The 22,477-nt window shown below is 35.5% G+C and overlaps 1 protein-coding gene across 8 annotated transcripts in view; it reads right to left on the bottom strand.

Annotated features, from left to right (window-relative positions):
* The window catches only part of VPS13B (vacuolar protein sorting 13 homolog B), a 436,966-nt gene that overhangs the window by 305,416 nt on the left and 109,073 nt on the right, over nt 1–22,477 (bottom strand). The window contains exon 18 of one of the 8 annotated variants that reach the window (XM_032130224.1): nt 4,388–4,631. The exons of the other annotated variants lie outside the window; for them this stretch is intronic. Within the exon in view, the coding sequence (XP_031986115.1) occupies nt 4,516–4,631 (116 nt within the window). The 3' untranslated portion in view covers nt 4,388–4,515. Of the gene's footprint in view, nt 1–4,387; nt 4,632–22,477 lie in introns of those variants that run through there. 8 annotated transcript variants of the gene reach the window in all.

Below are 22,477 nucleotides of genomic sequence, written 5' to 3'. Positions count from 1 at the left end.
GAGGTTACCCCTTTACCTGTGGTTTTCCATGCACATAGATTATAAGATTTCACTTTCATTAAAAGTGAGGTTTTTTTCTAACAGGAGTATCATTCTTCATCACAATTTTCTATATCACACTGCATTTCTTTGTATCACTGTATTCCTTCCAACAATTTAATATAGGTTGTTTAAGATATCAACTTAAAAACACAATGCTCTAAGTTTAACAGACATGTTTGTATTTTCTTTTAAATAGCCTGTGTAACTCCTGAGGACTTAAAGAAAACAGTATATTTAGTGTCTGGAATGGCAGTTTCTTACACTAGGAGGATATTAACCTTTAATCCTTGAAATCATTAAAGAAATGTTGGTAGAAATATTTTTAGCCTCTTTATCTGGTCAAAGTACTGAAAGTTAAGTCGTGTCTGTACAAACCAATCATTTCACCAGCAGTTTTATATTTCTTTAAAGCCTCATATAAAAAGCACCTGCTTAAAGTGAGTAATGGAGTTTTATATTCATTGCACTTAGGAACAGCGTATGTAACCTATTCCGTTTTCCTCCCTTGTGGAATATATTTCAGCTTATATTGCACAGCACATTACCGATGTGTATAAAGACTCTCTGATCAGCAATTTGGACTGCAGACAGCAACCTGCATGAATACACTTTTTTCCCCTTCCTTAAATACAGTATCCACTTGATTCACCAACACAAATTAAAACCATCCTTTAAAGATGATGATCTCACCTTTACAGTGAATACATGAAGCCCATGCACAGAACACTATAGCAATGTCAGGCTGCAATCTGCAGCATACCAACAAGCAAGACACATGCTGTCAGCATTACAAAGAAAGAACCTAGTATAAAATCTTTCCTGGCCAAAGAACAGGAAATATCCATTAGTGTGATTAATTTTTGAGATGTTAAAAACCTTATTGTCTATTAAGATCCAAAAAATAAAAGAACATCCGAATGCAAGGAGTCCTGTAACATAGCACATATTAAAGACACAATTTAATCTTGGAATCTGCATTTTGTCAGAAAACATGAAAAAGGGTACTTCCATGCTATAGCTTATAAAAGCATATGCTTCTGATATCTTTATAGTTGAGAAATTTAAAGAATTTTTCAACTCAGCCTCAGCATCAGCTTTCCCTGCAGAATTTAGTGCTGTATTTTAATAACAGTATGAACTTAAAGTAGCCTAACAACAGTAGTCTTCAATTATGACAATACTTATGCTGGATTCAAGTATGTAATATATGCATGATTGTAACAAAAAGAACATATTTTAATTTTTTCATTAAAGAAACAACAGTGGCTTTTGATGGCACAACTTAAATATGTTCTGTAAACACTGTTGCATGATTATCCATTGTATTCATGAACTCATCATAATATGTATCACTAAACAAAGTACACTGAGTTCCATGGATTTCAAAGCAGAATGATTTATCCCCTATGCCCTATCATATCATCACAAAAGCAGATGCTGCTTTAGAGCAGACAGTCACTTTTTGCACGTTCTTCCACCCACAACCTCTCTCTGCTGGTAAATTTTAAGTAACATGGAAAATAAATTTGCCAGAAATTAAACTAGGCATAGAATTACCCATCAATATTATTGCACGTAAGTACTTACTCACTGAACTAAACAGGAAGAAGGGCTATATTACATTAGCTTGATTAGTACCTCATGGAAGGCTGCAGACGTTTTGAGGTCAAGGCAAGTTTACTGAGCCCATGAGAAGTGGAAGGAATAGATATTCTGTAGTCACACATCTGAGGTAACATCTGTGATAGGGCAATCGCATATTTTCTAATTTACTGTAATTAGGTTAGCACTACAGTAACCTTGTTTGCTACAAATTTTCAATTTGATATACTTGGTACAGTAAATATTGATAAATCTACCCAATATTAAAATATCTGAGGAAGAGAGGACTTCAAAATTAAAATTAAATCCTGCTAAATCTTCACAGTACCTTTGAATGATAACCCAAAGAGATTCTGAAAAGAAAAAAAAGGTCAAATTTTTAAGACAGAGAAACAATACTATGAACTTACTGGTTTTACAATGCTTTTTCTTTTCCCAATTAGACTTCCTTAGCATAATTAAAAATCTGTATTAAATGTCCTTATAGGTATTATAACACGGCTTAGTTTATAAAAAGGAGTGCTATATGAATACCAGTTGTATGCTTTTCAACAGAAGGATGTAAACTTATTTAGCGATCTGTTTTTCTCTTTCATCTTATCTCTAGTTTCTGTGTAGATTTATAATGCTCATTGTTTCCAATTTTAACAAATCACCTAATGGCAGAAAGGAAAATATGTTAACCTTGGAATTATTTGCAGTTGTAGAAATCCCTTTTGTCTGGCTCATGCCAGGCCTGCAATCTGTTTTAAACACAGATTGTCTGTCTTTTGTCTGACAGCCACCAAGCTGCACAAATTACTTTCTGCCTGTTCACCTGTTTGCAGCTGTGTCTGTAAGCTAAGGATTCTGTAGTTTGACTTGAGCAACCACTCCAGGATTGATGACATGTGCTGCTGATAAACTGAGCAATTTGAAGAAATTACTGGCTAAACTTATTGAAAGACATCTGTGCATGAGCTGAGAACTAGAAGCCTTCAGTTGTGTGTTTGCAACCTGCAGTGGCGGCAATCTGTTTGAAGTGATATCCTTCTATAACAGAGCTGGTCCTGCCACAAAATAACTGAACCATCTTTGCAACATATTTCTTCACCCACCAACAGAATTCTGCTCTTTTGGTCTTAAATATACATCCTAAACAGAGGATATAACAACAGTTAAGACTTCCTATACTCATCTAGCAGAAGTAACTTCTTTTGAAGTGTTTCCATTTTTCACTGAGATCTGGCATTCTGTGTTGTTTCCCAGCCCTCTCTGCTCTTCAGACTAGTTCTCAGCAGTTAATGCTAGTTTGAGCATCTCACAGACACACTTATTATGTTAGCCAAGAGGATATGCCTTGGCAGTATTATGGGGGTACAGCTCAACTCTTCAGCTAACTAATAGTAATGCCTGAGGTTTCTGCTCTAAAAGTCAGTCATCAAAAAACTCTATTTCTAAACCATGTGAACCTGGATAATGTTGGAGCTTCTGGGGGATACTTGCAGATGTTCATTTGAAGCACAAGAAGCCCAAGACTGCTCTCTCAGGGTGAGCATGTGCATGCATATGTGCGTATGTATGAAATTCTTTTGCTTTGAAAAAACTCCACAAGCCTGGTGAGCTGTGTGTGATGGCTAGTCAGTTCTAAGCTGTGCACTACATTTAGCAAAATAAATTCCTAAGTCCTTTGGGACACATTCTATAGTGATACAATTCAACGTTGCTCCCATTTCCTTTGTTCTTACACACATAGCATAAATGCATTTCAAGTAGACATTGTGACAGAGTAAGCCAAAGCAGAATTCTGTACATCTTCAAATGTTGTAGTAGCCCAGAACAAACAACAAATTAAAAACATTACTAAAATTGCTTCACACAGTAATGCAAAAAAAATTAATAGAAGGAAAGTGTGCTAAGCCTAAAAAAGTAACTAAGGGCTTAGAGAACTTCCAGTGACTAGTCAAAAGCACAAAAGTTGTCCACTTTCACATCTGCACGTTAACCCTCTCTCCCCTGCTAAGCCTTCATTTTAGGCATTTAAAAAGGATTAAGCATGCAGTACTTAAGTACCCAAAACAAACTATTAATTTCACCTTGTTGGCTTTACAAACACTTCATACCAAAAGCCAAGCTACTGACTAAAATCATCAAACCATCAGAACTCATATCTGTGCTATTTGTTAGCTTTAGCAAATGAAATTAGTGCTTCCATTGTAATTTCTTTAGTATTTGGAAGCAAGTATTACCTTTTAAAGTATTTTCACAAACAAGGTTTACTAAAAATTATAACAAATTTCAATATACATATTATATTTGATGAAAAATTATCACTGTGCTCAAACACATTTGAAAACAGGAAAGCAAAGCTTTCAAGTTAGGTAGCTATATAAACTGGGCTTTCACATTTCAGAACCCATAAACTGGATTCACCACAGAGCTGAAGTGACTTCCTAGAAAAAGGAATATATAGCATAGTGTATATGCATACAATAAATCAAGTCCTGATTATGTGCAGCTAAAAACTATATATCACCAATAATAAAACCTTTAAAATACCATCCTACAGCAGATATCTAAGCAAATACAGCACGTTTTTGTCTTTAGCATCTATGCATATTGTGCATTCGAGCATTTTTAATGTCAGCTTTTATTTTAAAAGAGCTAAGTCGTGAGAACATTCTTATGTACCACTTCATAACTCTGACACCAAGTATGTATAAGAAGATTAGCCTTTATTTGGTATAAAATCAGTTGGCAGTTTTACATCTGTGCAATGCAACATAAATACCCCAGCTGGCATCTCAAGCTCACACACATATGGACTTCAAAACAGAAACTTCCTTATTTGCAGCACTGCCAGGGTAATTTTGTATACTCCGCATACTACAGCTATTTGTCAGGCCCCTGCAGGTGTGCACTGCACATAAACACACAGCTGTAGTCTAGCAAGCCAAGTGTTCCATCAAACACATAAAGGGAGACCTCAGCAGCTGGATTAGTCATCCCTGCAACAGGTCCAGAGAGAACAATATGGGTTAGTATTTTTGGAAAAGCATGGATGGTAAATTTATGATTATGCTGGCCTTACCAAATAACTGCTGGATTGTGTCATTTTTATGCAATGTCTACTTATTAAAGTTTTTGTTAGAATGGCTGGAACAGACCGAATATTTTTTAGTTTTTAATATAAACAATAAGGTAGTTTATGTATAAAATAGTTTATTAAGTGCAAAATGTTAAAAGGTTTCCATGCTAGTGGTTGGTTTTTGACAGATGTTACAATTATTTGCATTGGCCTTAACAGACAAATCGCTGGAATCAATTATAGTTAGTATATCAAAGTTTCTTACTAGTTATATATTATGCTTTGTCACATTTACTATAGCTAAAGAGGATTTTTCTATTTCTTTTTTGCTGTAACTGCTTAGATCACAGGTGAATTCCTAAAAACACTTGATAAAGAGAAGTGCAGAATGAACACTTTACTGTGATTAAGTTGCTTATTTACACTGACTTTAATACATTTTAAAACTCAACTAAAATTACTTTCTCTCAGTACTGTTTAGAAGACATCAGCATCCACAGAATTTCACGGAGGTCATACAGATGTTAAAAACATTTTACTCAACCAGAAAAAGCAGTAAACTTAATTTTATGCAAGTTTCCTTTAAGAAACTTCGTATGCCAAAATCAAGAATAAAATGAATCAGTAAGAAAATGAAGAAAATTTTTAAAACTATTTGCCACCTATTTATTCAGAACCATCACTGTATGGTAAGTATTTCAGCATTTTAAAATTGCCTTAGAAAAGATGAGAAACTATGAACACTATCAGGAGTAATCCTAGATTAATTTCATCCATTAAACTTTGAGTTCAAATATGCAGGCACCTGTGCTTGCTTCTCTTTGGTGTTTGGAAACACAAAAATTTACCAGACCTTATAAATTGCTCTCTTTTCTGACTGCGACATGTTTACATACTCATAACAGCTCTTCCAGATTTCATGTGCTGAGGGGAAGATGTCAATTCGACACATCGGTACAGTAGACATTGACTGGCACTGAGAACATTAACCACATTTTTCCTTGCATAGACCAGGACTTGGCAGCACCTGGGACCACTATGAGCAGGAATCCATTCCCAACTGCCCCTGCTTCATTAAGTTAATTGCATCATTTCAAGAAAGAAGAGAAGGGGCTTCCTAAAGGTCACTTTCCTAAACATGACCTAATGACATTTCAAGACCACATATGTGTCATCCACCAGGAATATCACTACTGGTGGCTCAGAAATGTACAGGAAGGTTATGTTAATATTATGGTAACATAAGATCTAATCACTATAATTACTGATACGTAACTAACAACAACACAGTCATTTCCTCATGTCTATAAAGGTAGCTGGTTTTTTAAGCCAAACAGGTTGTAGTAAATGCTGAAAAGGCACCAGACTCAGATGAACAGTACTCAGCCATATCCAGTATAAAAGCCACTAAAACATGTCAACATGTAACAAAATCAGAAAGAAACACACTTCAAAACAAAAAATGGTTATTTAGAATATAGAGAGTATGAATCAACACATACAGGTAACCAGAGCAACCACCAAACCACAGCTGAAATGCAAAGAGTAGATTTATTTCACTCCCTCACTAACAATGCTGGGTGGCAGAGACACACCTGGACATGGGCACCATTAGACTCAGCTCATCCCAGAAGACAGAGACACATGGGGACACAGAGACATACCTGGACACGGGCGCCATTAGGCTCAGCTCATCCCAGCGGACAGAGACACATGGGGACACAGGTTCTGTTAGGCTCGGCTCTTCCTAGCAGAGAGCAGGAGGGGCCACTTCCTGCCCCAGTATACCAAAGGGCTTCATGCATGTGTAGTTTATCACAAGGCTGAGCTTTTATGATCTCTGAGTTTTTGTTCTCTCACTCTGTCCCAGCAGGAGGCTCAGGCATTAGAGTGTATTATCTCTACATGGGAATTCTACTTCTCAAAACAGACAGAAGATGAACAGCACTAGGCATAAGAAATGGAGTTTTCCCACCCTGGTATTCTTAGCATTCCCAACAGCAAGGTCACTTGGGCAAATTTACTGTCCTCCTCACCATTCTTCCACTTTTAACCCTTTACTTCCAACACAGGGTAAATGTACAGGGCAGAGTAAATTATTCCTTTTCATTCAAACAACTATCTTTCTGAATCACAACAGAAAATCTTTAACTTCAGGGATACATATTTTGCACCCATCTTGGATCTACAGCCTACAAAATACATGTATAAAGCTTTAACAATGGAATTACTAACCTGGTAAACTGAAGGCAGAGTTCATACCAAAGATACAATAATAAATGGAAGAGGGCAGAAACTGACTGATGGTTTGATGGCAAAGTTTTCAAGATTTAATGGCATACTATAACACTGATGAAAAAACTACATTCAAAAGAACAATAACTGCTTTATTAAAATGACCTACAATCTTAATAAGAGCTTCGAAGAAATCAATTTGCCCTACTTCAGATAAAAACCTAAAATACCTTTCTTGAAAAACAGCTAAAGATGACCACAATATTATAGACCAAAATAATGCGATGCCCATAAAGCAAAAATGTGACTTCTCAGGATATCTTTAAGAAAGTGTTTTTGTGAATGTTACAAAAGAATTTTAAAAGAGGAATTAGTGGTTTTATGTACTAATATTATGCAGTGAACTGTAAGAGAATACAAATTTAAGAGGGAAAGAGAGCAAGGAGAAGAACAAGGTGGTTGGTGAGTGGTGGAATGTCCTAGTAAGAGACAGACGACAAGGAAGGAGAGCCCTGAGCACTCAAAGTAGTAGAGCTCTGCAAAAGGGTAAGTCCATAAAAGCCAGCAGAACACCAGGACCTACTTCCCTGAGCAGACTAAATGTGGAACCTGGCTTAGCCTTGTTGTATGTATGGATTTGAATGTGGTCTGAGCCCTCCAAGATAACACGTCCCAATTAAAAAATTAAAGATATAAGCACCTCATGATGCAACCTTCCCTCAGGCTGTTCCCATATCCTGAAGAACTGCATTCCAATACAACTAAATCAAGCCATAGACCCTCTTCTTTGTCTAGAGACCTCAGGTAAGCAAAGCACTTTCAACAAGAAGTCTTTTCCAGGAAAAAAATGAACTTATTTGAACTAATGGATAGGGAAACACAGTTCTTATGATGAAGGATGTGTCTATACAGCTATATGGCAGGGATGACTATGTTATTTTTGCTTGCACAAGTCAAACCATATTTAGAATTTCTTCACAATCAAGTAATCTACACTTTTGTTTTCTTTTAATTTAAAACTCAAATTCAAAAATTTGCCTGCCTTAGCTGGCTGGCATTTTAGGTACAGTTATATTATGTATGTCTTATTCATATCCTGCCTAAGACTGTATCAAACCCTTTAGAAGCAAATAAAAACCCGAAAATCTAGGGAAATAAAGTCATTTTTGAAATTCATTTTCTGCTGCAGATAGCATGCCATTTTTTAAAATTAAATAATACAAATTAAAGTATAGAAGAGTCCCACTTCGGAAATATTCAAGAATATTGATCAACAGCACTGCAGAGTAAGAGCATTTCATGTCTCCCAACTTTGTATGCATTTATTATGCCAGACATTCCTGTGCAATGTTAAGCTGGCAGACTTTGATAATTTAGTAAAGTAGATACACATTGCCTATTGCAGGAAAACTGAAAGCTACTGCTGAAACAGCAACAACAGAAAATTCTTGCAGTTCACTCATTGACGCTACACGTTAAAGAAGAGAATGATAAACAATTGTTTGAAGGATACAAAGGTTTCCTAGATGAAAGTTTGAGACTCAGCAGTGAAAAATTTTAGAACACACCATCACTAACATATTTAGTGTTCTGTAAGAAACAAAAGAAAATATTTTCCCTGTTCAAAAAGCCTATCAACTGAAAAAGATGGACAGTGCAGAGATACATTCCATTTACACAAATAGATACAAATGCAAAAGTGGTAAAAAAAGATTTTGTATTACAGAGAAATACAGGGAAGAACTGCAAAAGGTTCTATAATTATGGTCATTATTTTAGTTAAATCTTATCCTGGTAAACATTAGAATTTAAAAGCCACCCTACATAATAAAAATGCTTGAGAAATGCATATTGACTGTATCTCCAAAACATTTTTAAAACCTAATAATTGATAAAGAACTTCCTATATTGAGAACTATACTACTGTTGCCCAAACAGCTGAAGCAACATTACCCGACTGTAACCAATTCCAGACCCCTTCGGGCATCACACAGACCATGCTTGCTTTTCTCTCCATTCCTACCTTCCTTTTTTCCCCCCATTTTTCTTAAAATACAAGCTATTTTATAGGGTGACTGTAATATGATACTATGATCATTGCTGATTGCAGTTAGAAACAGACTCTTCTCATCCAGCTGCTCTCCACTTCAACAAATGCCATTTAAAAGCTACTTCATAAAAACATTATTGCTTCATACTTAAAAGACATTAAGTCAAGATTTTGGAAATTCCATTCACTTGATTATATCAGCAAGTGTACTATATGCTAGATTTATCATTAAAGCAAAATCCATGAGAATTGTTTTCCAGACTTCAGTTAATGCTCTTATGACACATTTGGCCAATGAAAAGGGATGAAAACCAGTAGTGCTTTGAAGCAATAGCCAGTAAATGCCACTGTGGTTTACGAAGAGTGGGATGCACAACATATTAGACCACAGTTAATGAAATTAAACCATTTCTTATGCTTTTTAAATGTGTCCTGTATTACTTGCTTGGAAACTACACAACTGCTTCATCTTTGAGATTTTACTTTTTTTTTTGGTAGTAAATTGTATCTCTTACATCTACTGTTAATTAAATCAGTAAGTGACGACCACTGTTTTGTATTTTATAATACTGTTTAAGGCAAAATAACTTGATAAATAAACTACATATTCTTTTTTGTTTCCACATTAAAATGAAGTTCTAACTTCATGTTACTTACTCAAAGATCCGGGGAAAAGATTTCCATGCAGAAAAGAGGATAAACTATTTGCATACTACCTACTTGTATCAGATGTGCGTTGATAAGTAGTTTCCTTACATAACATGCCCATAAAATGTGGATTTCATGTGATGCTTTCTTGAGAAAAAAAAATATTCTCCTGGCAGATATTCTGGTGAAATACATTTCTAAAGCTTTAATTCCAGTCAAGTACAATTTTTTCAACAAAGAAATGAAGAGGTTTATTTACGAAAATAAAACACTGTTTGTCCTCTATTATCCTGAAGTCTTGAAGAGCCAAACAGTTAATTAATCTTAAAAACCCCTTTACTTCTATAGCACTGCTAAGTATTTACATATTAATTATGAACCTATAGTTAAAGCCCAGCTAAATTAAATCCTTAAAGACAACTAAATTTCTCCTTTATATAGCAACACATTGCATATTCTCTTATTTACATCAATAAAACGATGAAAACTAATATTTTTCCCTTAGACTTTAAGACAGAGAGCTCACGGGTGAAAATCAATTTTTTTCTAGCACTCCAACCAGCTGTTGTCTTAAGCTAAGAACTCAATTCTCTTAAGCACTTCAAACTGTCCAAATGTAGCTCTTCACACACTGTATTTCAGCAAGTTAATTTATGACTGAGCAATGCTAACTAATAAACTTTTCCAATTAATATAATTAGTTAACTGTAAACTGAGAGATGGTCAATAGTCCAGGTCATTTTTACACTGCCCCACCATAAGGAGCAACTACTATTCTTCCAGAGGGACTATAATGCCACAATTTTGCTAGTTACAGTCATCAGCAGAGAAGGAAGATTTATATGTGAGAGATTAGTAATGAGATAGCTTCAAAAACAATCCGTAAGAGAAAAGACAAATGGCAACAGCCCTTCTACTAGTCCAAGTCAGAAGAGCTGCTGTCTTGTTTGCTACTTAGAAACACTTTATTAAATATTTGGAAAAATACTGATATAAAAATTAGAACTCTGATACTGTGACGTCGGGTGGTGGAATGAGGAAATAAAGATATGGGGCCTTCCATTAATGGAAGTTTTTTTCAGACAAATCACTTTTTCCACATAAAACCATTAAAAAGTCAACAATGAAGCTCTCAATGCAACTTCCAATAGTGAGAATATAATTCCTGTATCTATTAAAAAAGAAGTATCCTAAAGAGAAATAAAATGGGATTATTGCACTTAACAAAGAACTGCCCTTCTTAGCAGCAGTATTGAATAACAGCGGCCTTTAACACAAGTTACACTGCGCACCCAAGTGGCAGTGAAGTTCAGATCACAGACCCTCATTTCCATAATCATTTTCACATGCCTAGAATGCATTAAATACAATACCATCTTAAAAATGAAAAGCAGACATTCCTTTGGAAATTAATTCAATATTTAGCATGTCACAGACAGAAAATACTCCTCCCTTTATAATGCAGAAAAATTGGAACATAATAAATACTACAAGGATGTTTCTTATTTCATTTGCCTTAATTTTGTCCTATAGGCACAAGCATACACTGCTACAATTGTGGAAAGATTAGATTCATGTCTAGAACACTGTATTCTAACATGGAATATTCTTCATCACACATTTTCACGGACCTCACATCAGCTACTCCTGCTTAACAGTCTCCAGAAAGAAACACACACACCCCATAATATTTTACCTTATGAGATTCTTGCCCCACAAACAAATATGTAAGCCTATGCTTAATGGATATACATACCTTAAATTCATATATGCCAGCATGGAGCTGGCATATATGAGCTAGGAGGTCCATACAAAAGCAATAATTGACTTTTGGAGAGGATCAAATCCTTCCCTAGTCTGTATCTGGGCTATCCACATTCAAGTTAATTCTGCTCTGAGGATGATTGCTTATGGAACAAAACTAAAATTACTGCATCTGCAATGGCAGTACTCTTGCTCATTTGTAATTATTACTTCCAGAGGCAAGCCTGTGGTTCTTCTCAGGATGGCAAATTGAGCTCAACTTCACTGTGAAGAACTCAATTATTTCTTCTGGATAAACAGGATATCTTATGACAAGTCACCAAAGAATTAAAGGTAAGTAGAGCTAGGTGACATTCTACCCAACAATCAAACAAAAGACGTTAAATTAAGCTTTAACTTACATCTTCTTTCAGGACTTTCCATTATGCTACTACAGCACATGGGAAAGGCAATTACCTTTGCAGTAAGCCCCTACTTTGCTAAGAAGCCCCTACTCTGCAAATGCATAATGAACCACAGTAATGAAACTTCAAATGACATGCATATAAGCAAGGGAGCAAGGGAAAAATCCTCTTTAAGTTCAATTATATCATAGAAAAAATTCTAATGTGTAGCTTCTCCATTTACATCACAGTGTATTAGCTACTACTTGGAGTGATTACATTATAGTGTAGATCCCAGGACTTCAGACAATGTCAATAAATACAGGAAATAAATTTTCTCAACACACTAACCAGAATGCATAATTAATAATCAGACATATGTTTCAAATTAATTCCTAGAGGAAACAGTAACTAATAAACTTTTCACAGAGTACACAGAAGCGATGTGTAGATCAGCTGGATGAAATGGCAACTGATGTTGAACACTAACTTTCAATAGGCTTCATTCTGTCACAGGAAACTACACATCTGCCATTAGATTCATAGGTGGAAAGATTTGGAATATCAAAATAATGCATTGCAACAGGAGAAAATACACAAAAGACATAAAATATTTACAACAGGACATCAAAGAAAGAGAAGTTAACGTGATTTGTGAAAGAGAATTTACCCCAAACAGTGATCCGAATAAAAAGAAATTTAATAGTACACATACTAACACATATGCAAACATTTCTTTAAAAGGCATTTGAATCTTAATATGTCCATACTGGTATGGACACACATAAATGCAATGCATAAAGAAAAAGACAAGACATATATTTTAAAAAAAAGTCAATTTCTTATACAAGAAATTATTTCTGCTAAGCACATCATCAGTGTAGGGTAAGGCCAAAGAAAGATTAAGAATAATCTTGCTGATGATCAGATTTTGTTTCTCCAGAAGACAGTTGTTAATGTTAAAAATGAAGGCTGTTGGCAGTTGTAGAAACTTACTAATTTAGAATTAGTCCAACTTTTGTACAGATGATGTTTTGGGTTTTGTTTGGGTTTTTTTAAATGAACACCACAGTTTTAGAACTCATTAAGCTGCTTTCAAGCTGCACATAAGCTAACATTTCTGTTACAATTCCTAAAGATTTGCAGAAGTCTACAACATTTCTGCTGCAATGTATAAATTGAGAAATTAGAAAGCAAACAAAAAGAAAGTAGTGATAAGGATCTTAGAACACCACGTAAACTACCTCAGCAGCATTGCTAATCAGTTACTTTGCTCACAAATATATTACACATTCAAGAGAAATAGAAAGAAGCAAAGATGAAAACAAAGATATTTTAATTGCACCCAGTGATGACAAAACACGTAGCTCATTTACACATTCAAGCAACTGAAATGTCAATCTTCCTTAGGAAATAAAAATCCCAGGGCAAATGAAAGTGGAAATGAAACCAAGGGAAAAAGGTGTTTGCCTCTACATGCTAAGAATTGCCTACAGCAGCATATTACAGAGAGGTCCCTGGAGTTTGGCTGAGCTTCAATGGCAGCAACTTTGTGCTGTAAGGATTGGGTCATCAGTGGCATAGCTAGGCAATTAAGAGATGAGGTAATGTATTTACTTATTTTAGTAAGAAACTACACAGAATACAGCCATACAGCCTGATGTACAGAAGATTTTTGTACACTGAAATCAATTAATTAGAAGGAAAAAAATGCCTAAGAGACTTGAGGGAGATGCATCTTGACTATTTGCACACAGACAAAACCAAAGTAACCCCACCACCATCCCCCGAAAAGTAAATACAATAAATTCATATTTGTTCCAGTAATACCATACCAGAAGGCCTGTTCTTGTTAACCAAAAATCATCTTGTTAACCAAACTGCAAGGCATGGCAGGTCTTACTAAAAATATTTAAACTTGTTTTATATCGTGGATAATAGTAATGCTTAGAAGAGTTTTGGATAAGAATAGCAGTTTTCTTTGCATTGCATATTCCTGCAGCTGTACAGGGGCTTGCTTCACAACTCCTCACAATTGCAGGATGCCTTCGCAAACACCATCTCCGTATGGACCTTCCTACAATCAAAAGTTTCTTTTCTCTGCTCCTACTTCCAATTTCTCCTCTTACATCCCCAAATGATGACAACCTTTCTCTGTTGATATTTTCCCCTCCCTTTAAAGTAAAAAAAAAAAAAAATCCAGATGAAACTTTTACAACAGTATATGTGCAGAAATTTCACCATACAGGAGTGGCTAAGTAGTGACATCTTCTGAAATGACCACCAAATAGTAGCAGTATAGAAAACTCTGCATTACAAAAAGCTCCTCCTTCAAAATCGAGAGACTAAATCCCACCTACACGCTGACTGCAGACCTCTGCTTTGTGAATTTTCAATGTAGGGATGTTAATAAGAAAAAATTCAGCAGTTTTACCTCTCAGAGTAACACACAAAGTATTTTTGGCACAATGCTACAAGTACATTACAGCATAGAAGAATGTAAAATTTCATCAACTTTGACATCATTTTCCTTGAGACAGAATTGATTTCAGCATTAATAGATGAAGTGCAAATAATCCTGTGCCATTTGCCCAAGTCCAGTGCAAACACTAAGAAGCTAGTATTAATAATTATATTAAACACACAAAGAATGTAAATGATCTTAATCTGCAAGACTGTACATCTTTCAGAAAGTAAAAGAACCTGATGCACTAAAATATGAGCTTGAGATTGTTGCAGAGAGTGATACCAAGACCAGCTTATAAATTCATTCATCTATGAGGCATTCTCCATTGGGGCAATGCCATCATCCCCTCTGCCTTGAGTTGCCTCTCATGCTCATGTGGGCACATTATAAGCCAGAAAAACAGCAAAAATGACTGAAAAACAACCATCAGAAGGAACAACTTCCAGCTGGATCTACAAGCTGAACAAACTGCTCACATATCTGCTTGACTATATATGTGGGAAAGCTGCAGTCAGGAGTGCAGTGCATAGTGCCCCTATACAAAGTAGTATGATCCTACGTCCCACAAGTAAAAGGAAATCACATCCTTTATAAGACAGGACAAATGATGTTTTAAAACCCTCCTAACCTTATAAACATGCCTACAAATCAAAATCTGGCACCAAAACTCTTCAAGAGGTGTTCAAGAATAACAGGTGCCAAAAGTTTCTATAAGACTATCTACGACTTTGTAAGAGCTAGATGCAAGTGTTACATGTTTATTTCTTGAACCCTAATGCCTTCCATTGGCGTATGGTTAGACTGAAAAAATAGTTTAAAAAAAAATCTGACTCAAACACACTGTAATCATGGGTCTGAGGGGCGCAAAGCAAAATTCTTGATCCATTATAGATGAGACATGACAATTGTAAAGAGAACACAAACCATTGCTTTGTAAGGTACTTAATACCCTTCTTTTCTAAGGTAAATATTATTTGTTTTGACCTACTCCCTAGGAACCTCAAGCATCAGGGCCCTGTTCTGCTAAATTAGTAATTCTGAAAAGCAGCTATGAATGCCATCACTACAATAATTTAATACATTTTAGTGTTAAAACCCACTATGGATTTGATATCATAGTAGAAAAAAAATTCATAACATCTCAGATTCTATACCTATTGCTAAAGGACGTTCTGCATTTAAAGCACAGTCTAATCAGGGAAATCAGGAGACAAATATGTGGGCAGGACTGAAAACTTAGGATTTACAATTTCCACCTCACATCCCTGCAAATAAATTGAGTAGAAAAAGTTACCAGTTAGTACTTAGAAATTTTGTATTTTATTTTTTCTCATAAAATGACAAAAGTTAATAATGCATATCTCTTCCACAGGGTTCTTGTAAGTAATTACAGACCACAGAAGCTCAGATGCTTTGGATACTCAATTCTCCTATTGACATAGCACGACACAGAAAAACCTTGCTGAGTTGTGGGCTGCTATGGTTCCTACACGTTTTCAGTATCCATACTTTGAGTAGTGAGATCCTCTTTTATCAGTTTGGTGTACATTTCTTGTTCAAATTTATATAATTCTGGATTTTATTCCAGTGGATCCCAAAAACCATTTAATTCAAATCCTACAGTGCGACAGCCCTATTACTATTGTTTTGATATTCTTCCTAAATGAAGTGTTTTGCAACACATCATGGTGAAGTTTTTTCCAACGGTTCTGAGAAAAGGATTATTTCACCTTTGAAATGATGAAAAGTTCTAGAATAATAGAAAAGTATACTTAGTGGGTTTTTTAATAAAATATTCATACCACTACACAAATGTAACTAAACTGAACTGATGCACAGGCAGTCTTAACTCAGGTAAATGATGCATTAGCATGAACAATCATAAAAAATGCGTAAGGAGTAAGAAGCCTTTTTAATGAAAAAAACATAGAAATGTTTCCATATGTTTTATGAAGTATTCTTTACCCTTTAAATGAGCACATTCAGATTTAGTCGCTGGCTTTGTTTCAGAGAAACCCCATCTGTACACTACATCGCTTACAGGCACATCTCAGTCATGCAACAGCTATGTCACAGCTCATATATCAAATAAAAATCACATTCAAGGCCACACAACCTTATATACTCAAAGTCTTCCATTCTATTTTAAGTAATCCTAAGAGAGCTCTTATTGCACCTCACTGCTGATGTCACATGACTTTTGTTGGGAAACAGAGTCCTACAACTGAAATATCAAAAAGTTCTTAACACAGATGAGAATGATATAAAGGAGAACTCTACTGTACCTATATATTCTGGAAGCATTTTTTTTCTGCAAAGAAACAGGTGTGGAACTAAAAGCTTAAGAAGAGTAGCACTGTACAACATTATGTTGTACTGTGAAAAGCAGGACAAAACACGTGGAACTCACAGTAGGCTTAAGGAATTAATCTGACACAGATTCCAGTGCTAATAAAGCTGATGGTCCACATCAAGGACAGAAAGCAAAGAAGTTATCTAACCTTCCTGACATCAAAGGTTTCAGTGCCAGAAAACTGCATTTCAAAACCAACAGCAAGGATAGCTGAACAGTCAAAAGGCTTCTATCCACATTACATAGCAGTCCATAAAGTATTAACTTTAGTAGCAAGGAAACAGTATGAACAGCTATGTAAGAAACAATGAAATCATACAAACCCAAGTCATCTCCTCCACAGAACACCTTGACTAAGCAGAATGCTGCTGAAACAATTCTATATTTAGGGTTTTTTCCCCTTATTATAAGGAAGATACCCTTGCCAGAGAGAATTTGCGAAAAACAAAAAATATCTGAGGTAGTCGGCTAAGTAAAAATGCCTTACAATGAAAACCAATTAGCTCCAATTAAAAAGAGAGGTTTGATCTTGCCAACATCTAAAATGACAATATATCTCTGAATTACCAGCAATATATATAAAGATGATTATTCAATAGCTGCTGCTTGGTAAGTTCCTGAGAAAGATATGTTTCCACTAGTATATGAAATAGGTCAGTCACTATAAAAGAACGTTTGATGTTTTGTTTTTTGGGTTTTCTTTTTGTTTTAAAGATTACACTGATGAATGCCATGACAATGATCAGGAACTTACATTATTTGTCTTTAACTTCAAATCAGTTTCCTGGGGTTCAGACTACCAATATTTAATATCTTGCATTTAAAAGAGTTAGTTAAGAAAAACAAAGTAACAAAATATACTTCAGCTAGCACCTAGAAAGGGTGAACTGCACTAAACAGACAACCTGAACAAAAGGATAGCTCAGAAATCAGCTGGCCTCAACTAGAAAACTGGGGGAACCAACATTTCAAACAGAAAATTTGTGAACCATCAAGTAACACAAAATGAATAGGAAAAGAAAGAAGCCTTGTGATCATCCAGCCTCGATTCTTTTAAAATACAGGCCGCAGGATTTTCTTCCTGTACTTAAACACCAGCATAAATCTACCAAGAAATGCCAGCAGTCTCACAAAGTTGTTACAGTCATGAACTATTGTCAACATAAAAAGCATCTTTTTTAACTGGAATTTGTTTTGGGTAATGGAACTTTTTGTATCTCATTATGCTAGACAGAAAAGTTACATTTTGAATAGATAATGCAGTTGACTGAAATACAAATAGATTTGCCTCTTACTAAGAAATTTTTTATGGTTTGCATGCAATCTGTTATGAGTCTCATGTCCCAATCCAAACTCCACATAAGTCGTAAGATGATCAGTGGCCTTTCAAAAGAATGACTTGAGCAGCATTTGGAAGTCAAGTTGATCTTTGAGACTTCTGGGAGGAGAAGACAACATAGAGTGTTAATCTGAAGTGGAACCACCATGGAGTCGTTTCTCAGCTTGATGCTCTTTTTGTTTATATGCTTAAAATTGGGGAAAGCTAAGAAAAAATGGCAACAAAATATAATCAACATTTTAATACAAAGACTTGGTTGAGAGGTTATATTTGTATTTAATATAGGTGAAAGCAAAAGCGAATGGCAGCTATTATGGCTTACAAAAAGAAGAAAGCATCCTGACACTATGGCCAGCAGGTTCCTGAGCTCCACCTGGTAAGCAGTATCCAAACAGGGAAGCACTCATAAGGGTACTTCAGCTCTGAACTGCAATTTCAAGTGCAACTGCACTAAGTACCTTTCTAATTGCTAAAACAAGAAAGCTCTGTACTACCTCAATGAAATAGAGCGTGACTACTAGGTATAGGAGAAATCTGAAGTGGGTTTTACAGAAATGAGGAGTATATATTTTCCCTTTAGATTATGAGAAGACTTAACTGACTACAACTTACTATTAATGAAAACAGTTTCAAAACAGCAGCAAAGGAAAGTAAAGCAAAGAGTTAGTTACAAAATTTACACTGTGGTTCATAGCCATATGAACACAGACTAGCACATTAAAGCTTCAAGTTTCTCCATTCCTTGCAATAGAAACTTCTGAAGTACTATAAATGCGTAGGAAATAAACATATTATAAGAATATGTTCAATTATATTCAACGTGTGTGATTATAGCCAAACGATAGAGTAAAAGTACTCTTTCAAACTGCCAAGGAGATTAAGGAATGTGATACATACGCATAGAGAAGTTTATATTCTACACACAGCTAAATCTTACTGCATTACACCAAACAAGAATTTCAAAGGAAAAATTGAAGAAAATCTAATGATACCCATCTGATTAACCTACAGATACTCGTTTTGAAAGCCTAAGAACAAAGCCACCTGGTACAATAAAACGATCTCATGTTCACCCTGGAAGCATGTGTACAGTTCGATGGCTCCCAGAAAAGATTGGACAGTATTAGAGAAACCTGAACGACAACCTTCATAGCTCAGACCAGCTTCTGAATGTAAGACAGAGGGAAATACACAAATTCAGTTCACTAAAAAATCATCCGTTTTACTTGCACACACACTTCAAGCTATTGTGTTATAAAGTCTGCAGCTTCTTTTGCTGCAGCTCAATTTTCTCATCAAGTGTTACCATAGCAAATGCAACATCTGATTGAATGCCTGATAGTGAATGCTTAATAGGCAAATATTGAAAAAAATGTGTTTTCAGTGAATGCTCTGTACCATATTTCTGTATTTCATCTCATAACCATGCGTGTGAACTTTTTAGCGCTTACTGCAATGCTGTAAAAATCACCAGCTCTTTTCTGTTGATCATTTTCCCATCCAGTTTTTAAGTTAGAACAGCTTTCTACTGACATTGTTAAAAAGAAACTTGCCTAAAGGCTTACATTCAAACTCAGCAAATCATTCAAATGAAGGCAGCAAAGGAAGTGGGAGGGCATGAGATGCGAAGACTGAGGTCATGACAATAGTTTGGTCCAGTACTACTCCCTTTTTCAGATAGTTCTTTTCCTTGCATTTAGGAAATATTTTGTACCTGTGAAGAGAGTTTTTCAAGACTGTGCAAATTAACAGAAGGCAAATTTTATGAATTAAAGAAGCAATTGTTCTTATTGCTGAATATGGTAGAGGTACTACCTTGGTGATAAGCTCAAAATCTGCTGGCAAGCTGTGTTTCATTGATAACATATGGGATACTGCAACATACGAATAGACAGCGGCATAAAAGCAATCCCACTGGGAAAGTAGCCTGGACACGAAGTACACATCAAAGCAAGTTTTATGAAAAGCTCTCTTGAAAGACAAAAGATCAAGTGCTTAGCACTTTGGTGATCACAACCACCTCATCTAAGCCCAGTGAACGGAATACAGAGTTAACTGATAAAACCAGGAGCTATGAGAGCTATAGCAAGACACAATCATATGAGCTTTCAACAGAACTGCAAATGCTGTTATGTCAGTGCCTCAAAGCTTTCCTTTAAAGCTTATGCTCAGTCTAAACGAGTAGACGTAAATATCTATGGACTCCTAATGTCTCTGAAGTGATCTAGTTTGTTGGCAGAAACAGTATATTTTTAGATACAATTTCCTAAGACCATGCTCAGAGTAGTGCAGTTCACCCCTCTGAACCATACGTTATCTTTGTTATAACACAATTCCACAGCATTTGAAAAGCTCTTGAATACACACAGTAACTATGTTCTTTAAAAGTCAAGAGGGACTCTAAAAGAATCTGCAAAAAGATCAAGTATAACAGATATCTAACAGGTGTTTTACATTGTATACACTACAATTCTAAACCGGCCAGTCAGACGTTTACTGACAGAGCATACCAAGCACAGTCATAACTACTTACAACAGCAATATTCACTGTCAAGCACCAATAAAAAATTACATTCAAATCCTGGGATGCATGAACAACAGTATGACTAGTTTAAAAAATAAATACATAAATAAAATAAATCATCCTCTCTCTTCCCAATTGCTTTGCTTGTAACAGACTGTAACAAAAGAAACTGTTTTGCTTTTGTACATCTTTGATGCAAGGGAAGTACCCTTCTGGAAGGCAGGGCTGCCACTCTTCTCCATTCTACAGGGTAAAATTGGACTCATGTCTGATCACAAATCACAACAGACTCTTGTGATATCCAAAGACCCTCTGACAAAACCCCTATTTTATTCTCTAACCCTAGTCATTGTTTGGAAGCGCAGAAGTTTGAAAATTTCCTTTTTATCAAGCAAACAATTAAACCAAGTTCTTATTTAACTTCTTTTGCTGAACTCAGTGTAGACGGATGACTGATTTATTCTTCACAAATCCAAAGGTAATGAAAAAACAGTAATTCTGCACCTCAAAATTTGAGGTCTGAGTTTCTTGAGATGACACAATCGTTCAAGGAGAGGAACAGAATTTAGTATAGTCCATCAAAAGCCAAAATATCAGAAAACACAAAGCAAGAAAGCTGATTGGACCCATCTATCAAACAGGCATAACCATATTTGGAGAATGTATTTTTTGCTACCCAAACTGAAACCAAAAGACACCAGATAACTTCTGAGTACAATCCACTGAGTTCTGATAAGCTGATACTGAGATAGCAAAAAAATGGATTTTTTCCTAAACGTTTTCCTTAAAAAGACAGCAAAATGTAAGGAAAATATTCTGGGAAATAGATGAAAATGGAAACCCTATTGGGGTATAAATGGACTCCTTGACTTCCTAAGATAGTTAGGAAAGCTATCAGTCAGTTTAAAAACTCTTCTTGGTCTTCTTGCCTTGTAGCAAAGCAAGTGGTTAATTTATTAGTATTTTTAATCATTATTACTTTGAAAACTTTCTCCAGTAATTCCAATTACTAAAATACCTGGTATTCGGCTACATTACAAATCTGAGTTTACATATAGGAGAATGAAAAATGATAACTAACAAAAGAATAAAGCAGTTGACGTAACAGAAGTGCTATATTCAGCTGCGGTATGCCACACAAGCCAGGTAAAACCCAAGAAATCCTATGAAGGAAACTGCAAGTCTCATGAGAGGTGTCAAAATAGCTGGCTTCTATAATGTTGGAATTCTTGCATTTCGCTCTAAATCATCCAGCATTCACTTAGCTCAGAAAACAGAAACAGACTATAATATAATTCCATTATGGGGACAATTCATTTGAAGAACTAAATGTAGCTTCTCAAAACGATTAGACCCCGTAGAGCAATTAAGCATTTCTTCTTCCAACAGCAGGTTGAGGAAAAAAAAAGCCCACGTCTGCAAATTGGAAAATTTGAGTAATTAAGTGGAATAGTTCAAAACAGCCTTTCCAGCAGTGAAGATTTAAAACATTTCTATAACACTACACAAGATTTGCATTTCTTCTTAGTTGCTGTATTTTCTAGTCACTCCCTTGCCCTTCAATAACTGAAGTGGGGAGAGGGAAATGGTTACCATAAACCCCGTTCAGAGAAAGCACCTTTAATGAGAAAAACATTTAAAACTACCATATAAGACACAGTTCTACCTATCCGTTCGTAACTGATCAGGTCCCCTGTTACGTATTAAAGAAGAAAAAAGAGGCAAATCAAAAGAAGAATGGATAAAGACTGTAACCAAGAAGTTCATAAAGAAATGGGCTGACTATCACAGGATTTGACAAAAATACAGTAAAAGTAGGAAAAGAGCATGAGCAAGATGCAGCAACAAAGCCATGGCATAAAACTGGGAGAAGTCAGCATAAGATGGCATAATATCTGGATTTATTCGGCATGCTACGCTCAAAGCAAAAAAAAAAAGGCAAAACACATTTGGTTTGAACTTGATAGTCATAAAAGAAAGAAACTAAGCTCAGACTAGGGACT

Source organism: Corvus moneduloides, chromosome 1 (genome assembly GCF_009650955.1).
Source record: "Corvus moneduloides isolate bCorMon1 chromosome 1, bCorMon1.pri, whole genome shotgun sequence".
Classification (NCBI taxonomy): Eukaryota; Metazoa; Chordata; class Aves; order Passeriformes; family Corvidae; genus Corvus; species Corvus moneduloides.
This window is presented reverse-complemented; position numbering and strand designations above follow the sequence as displayed.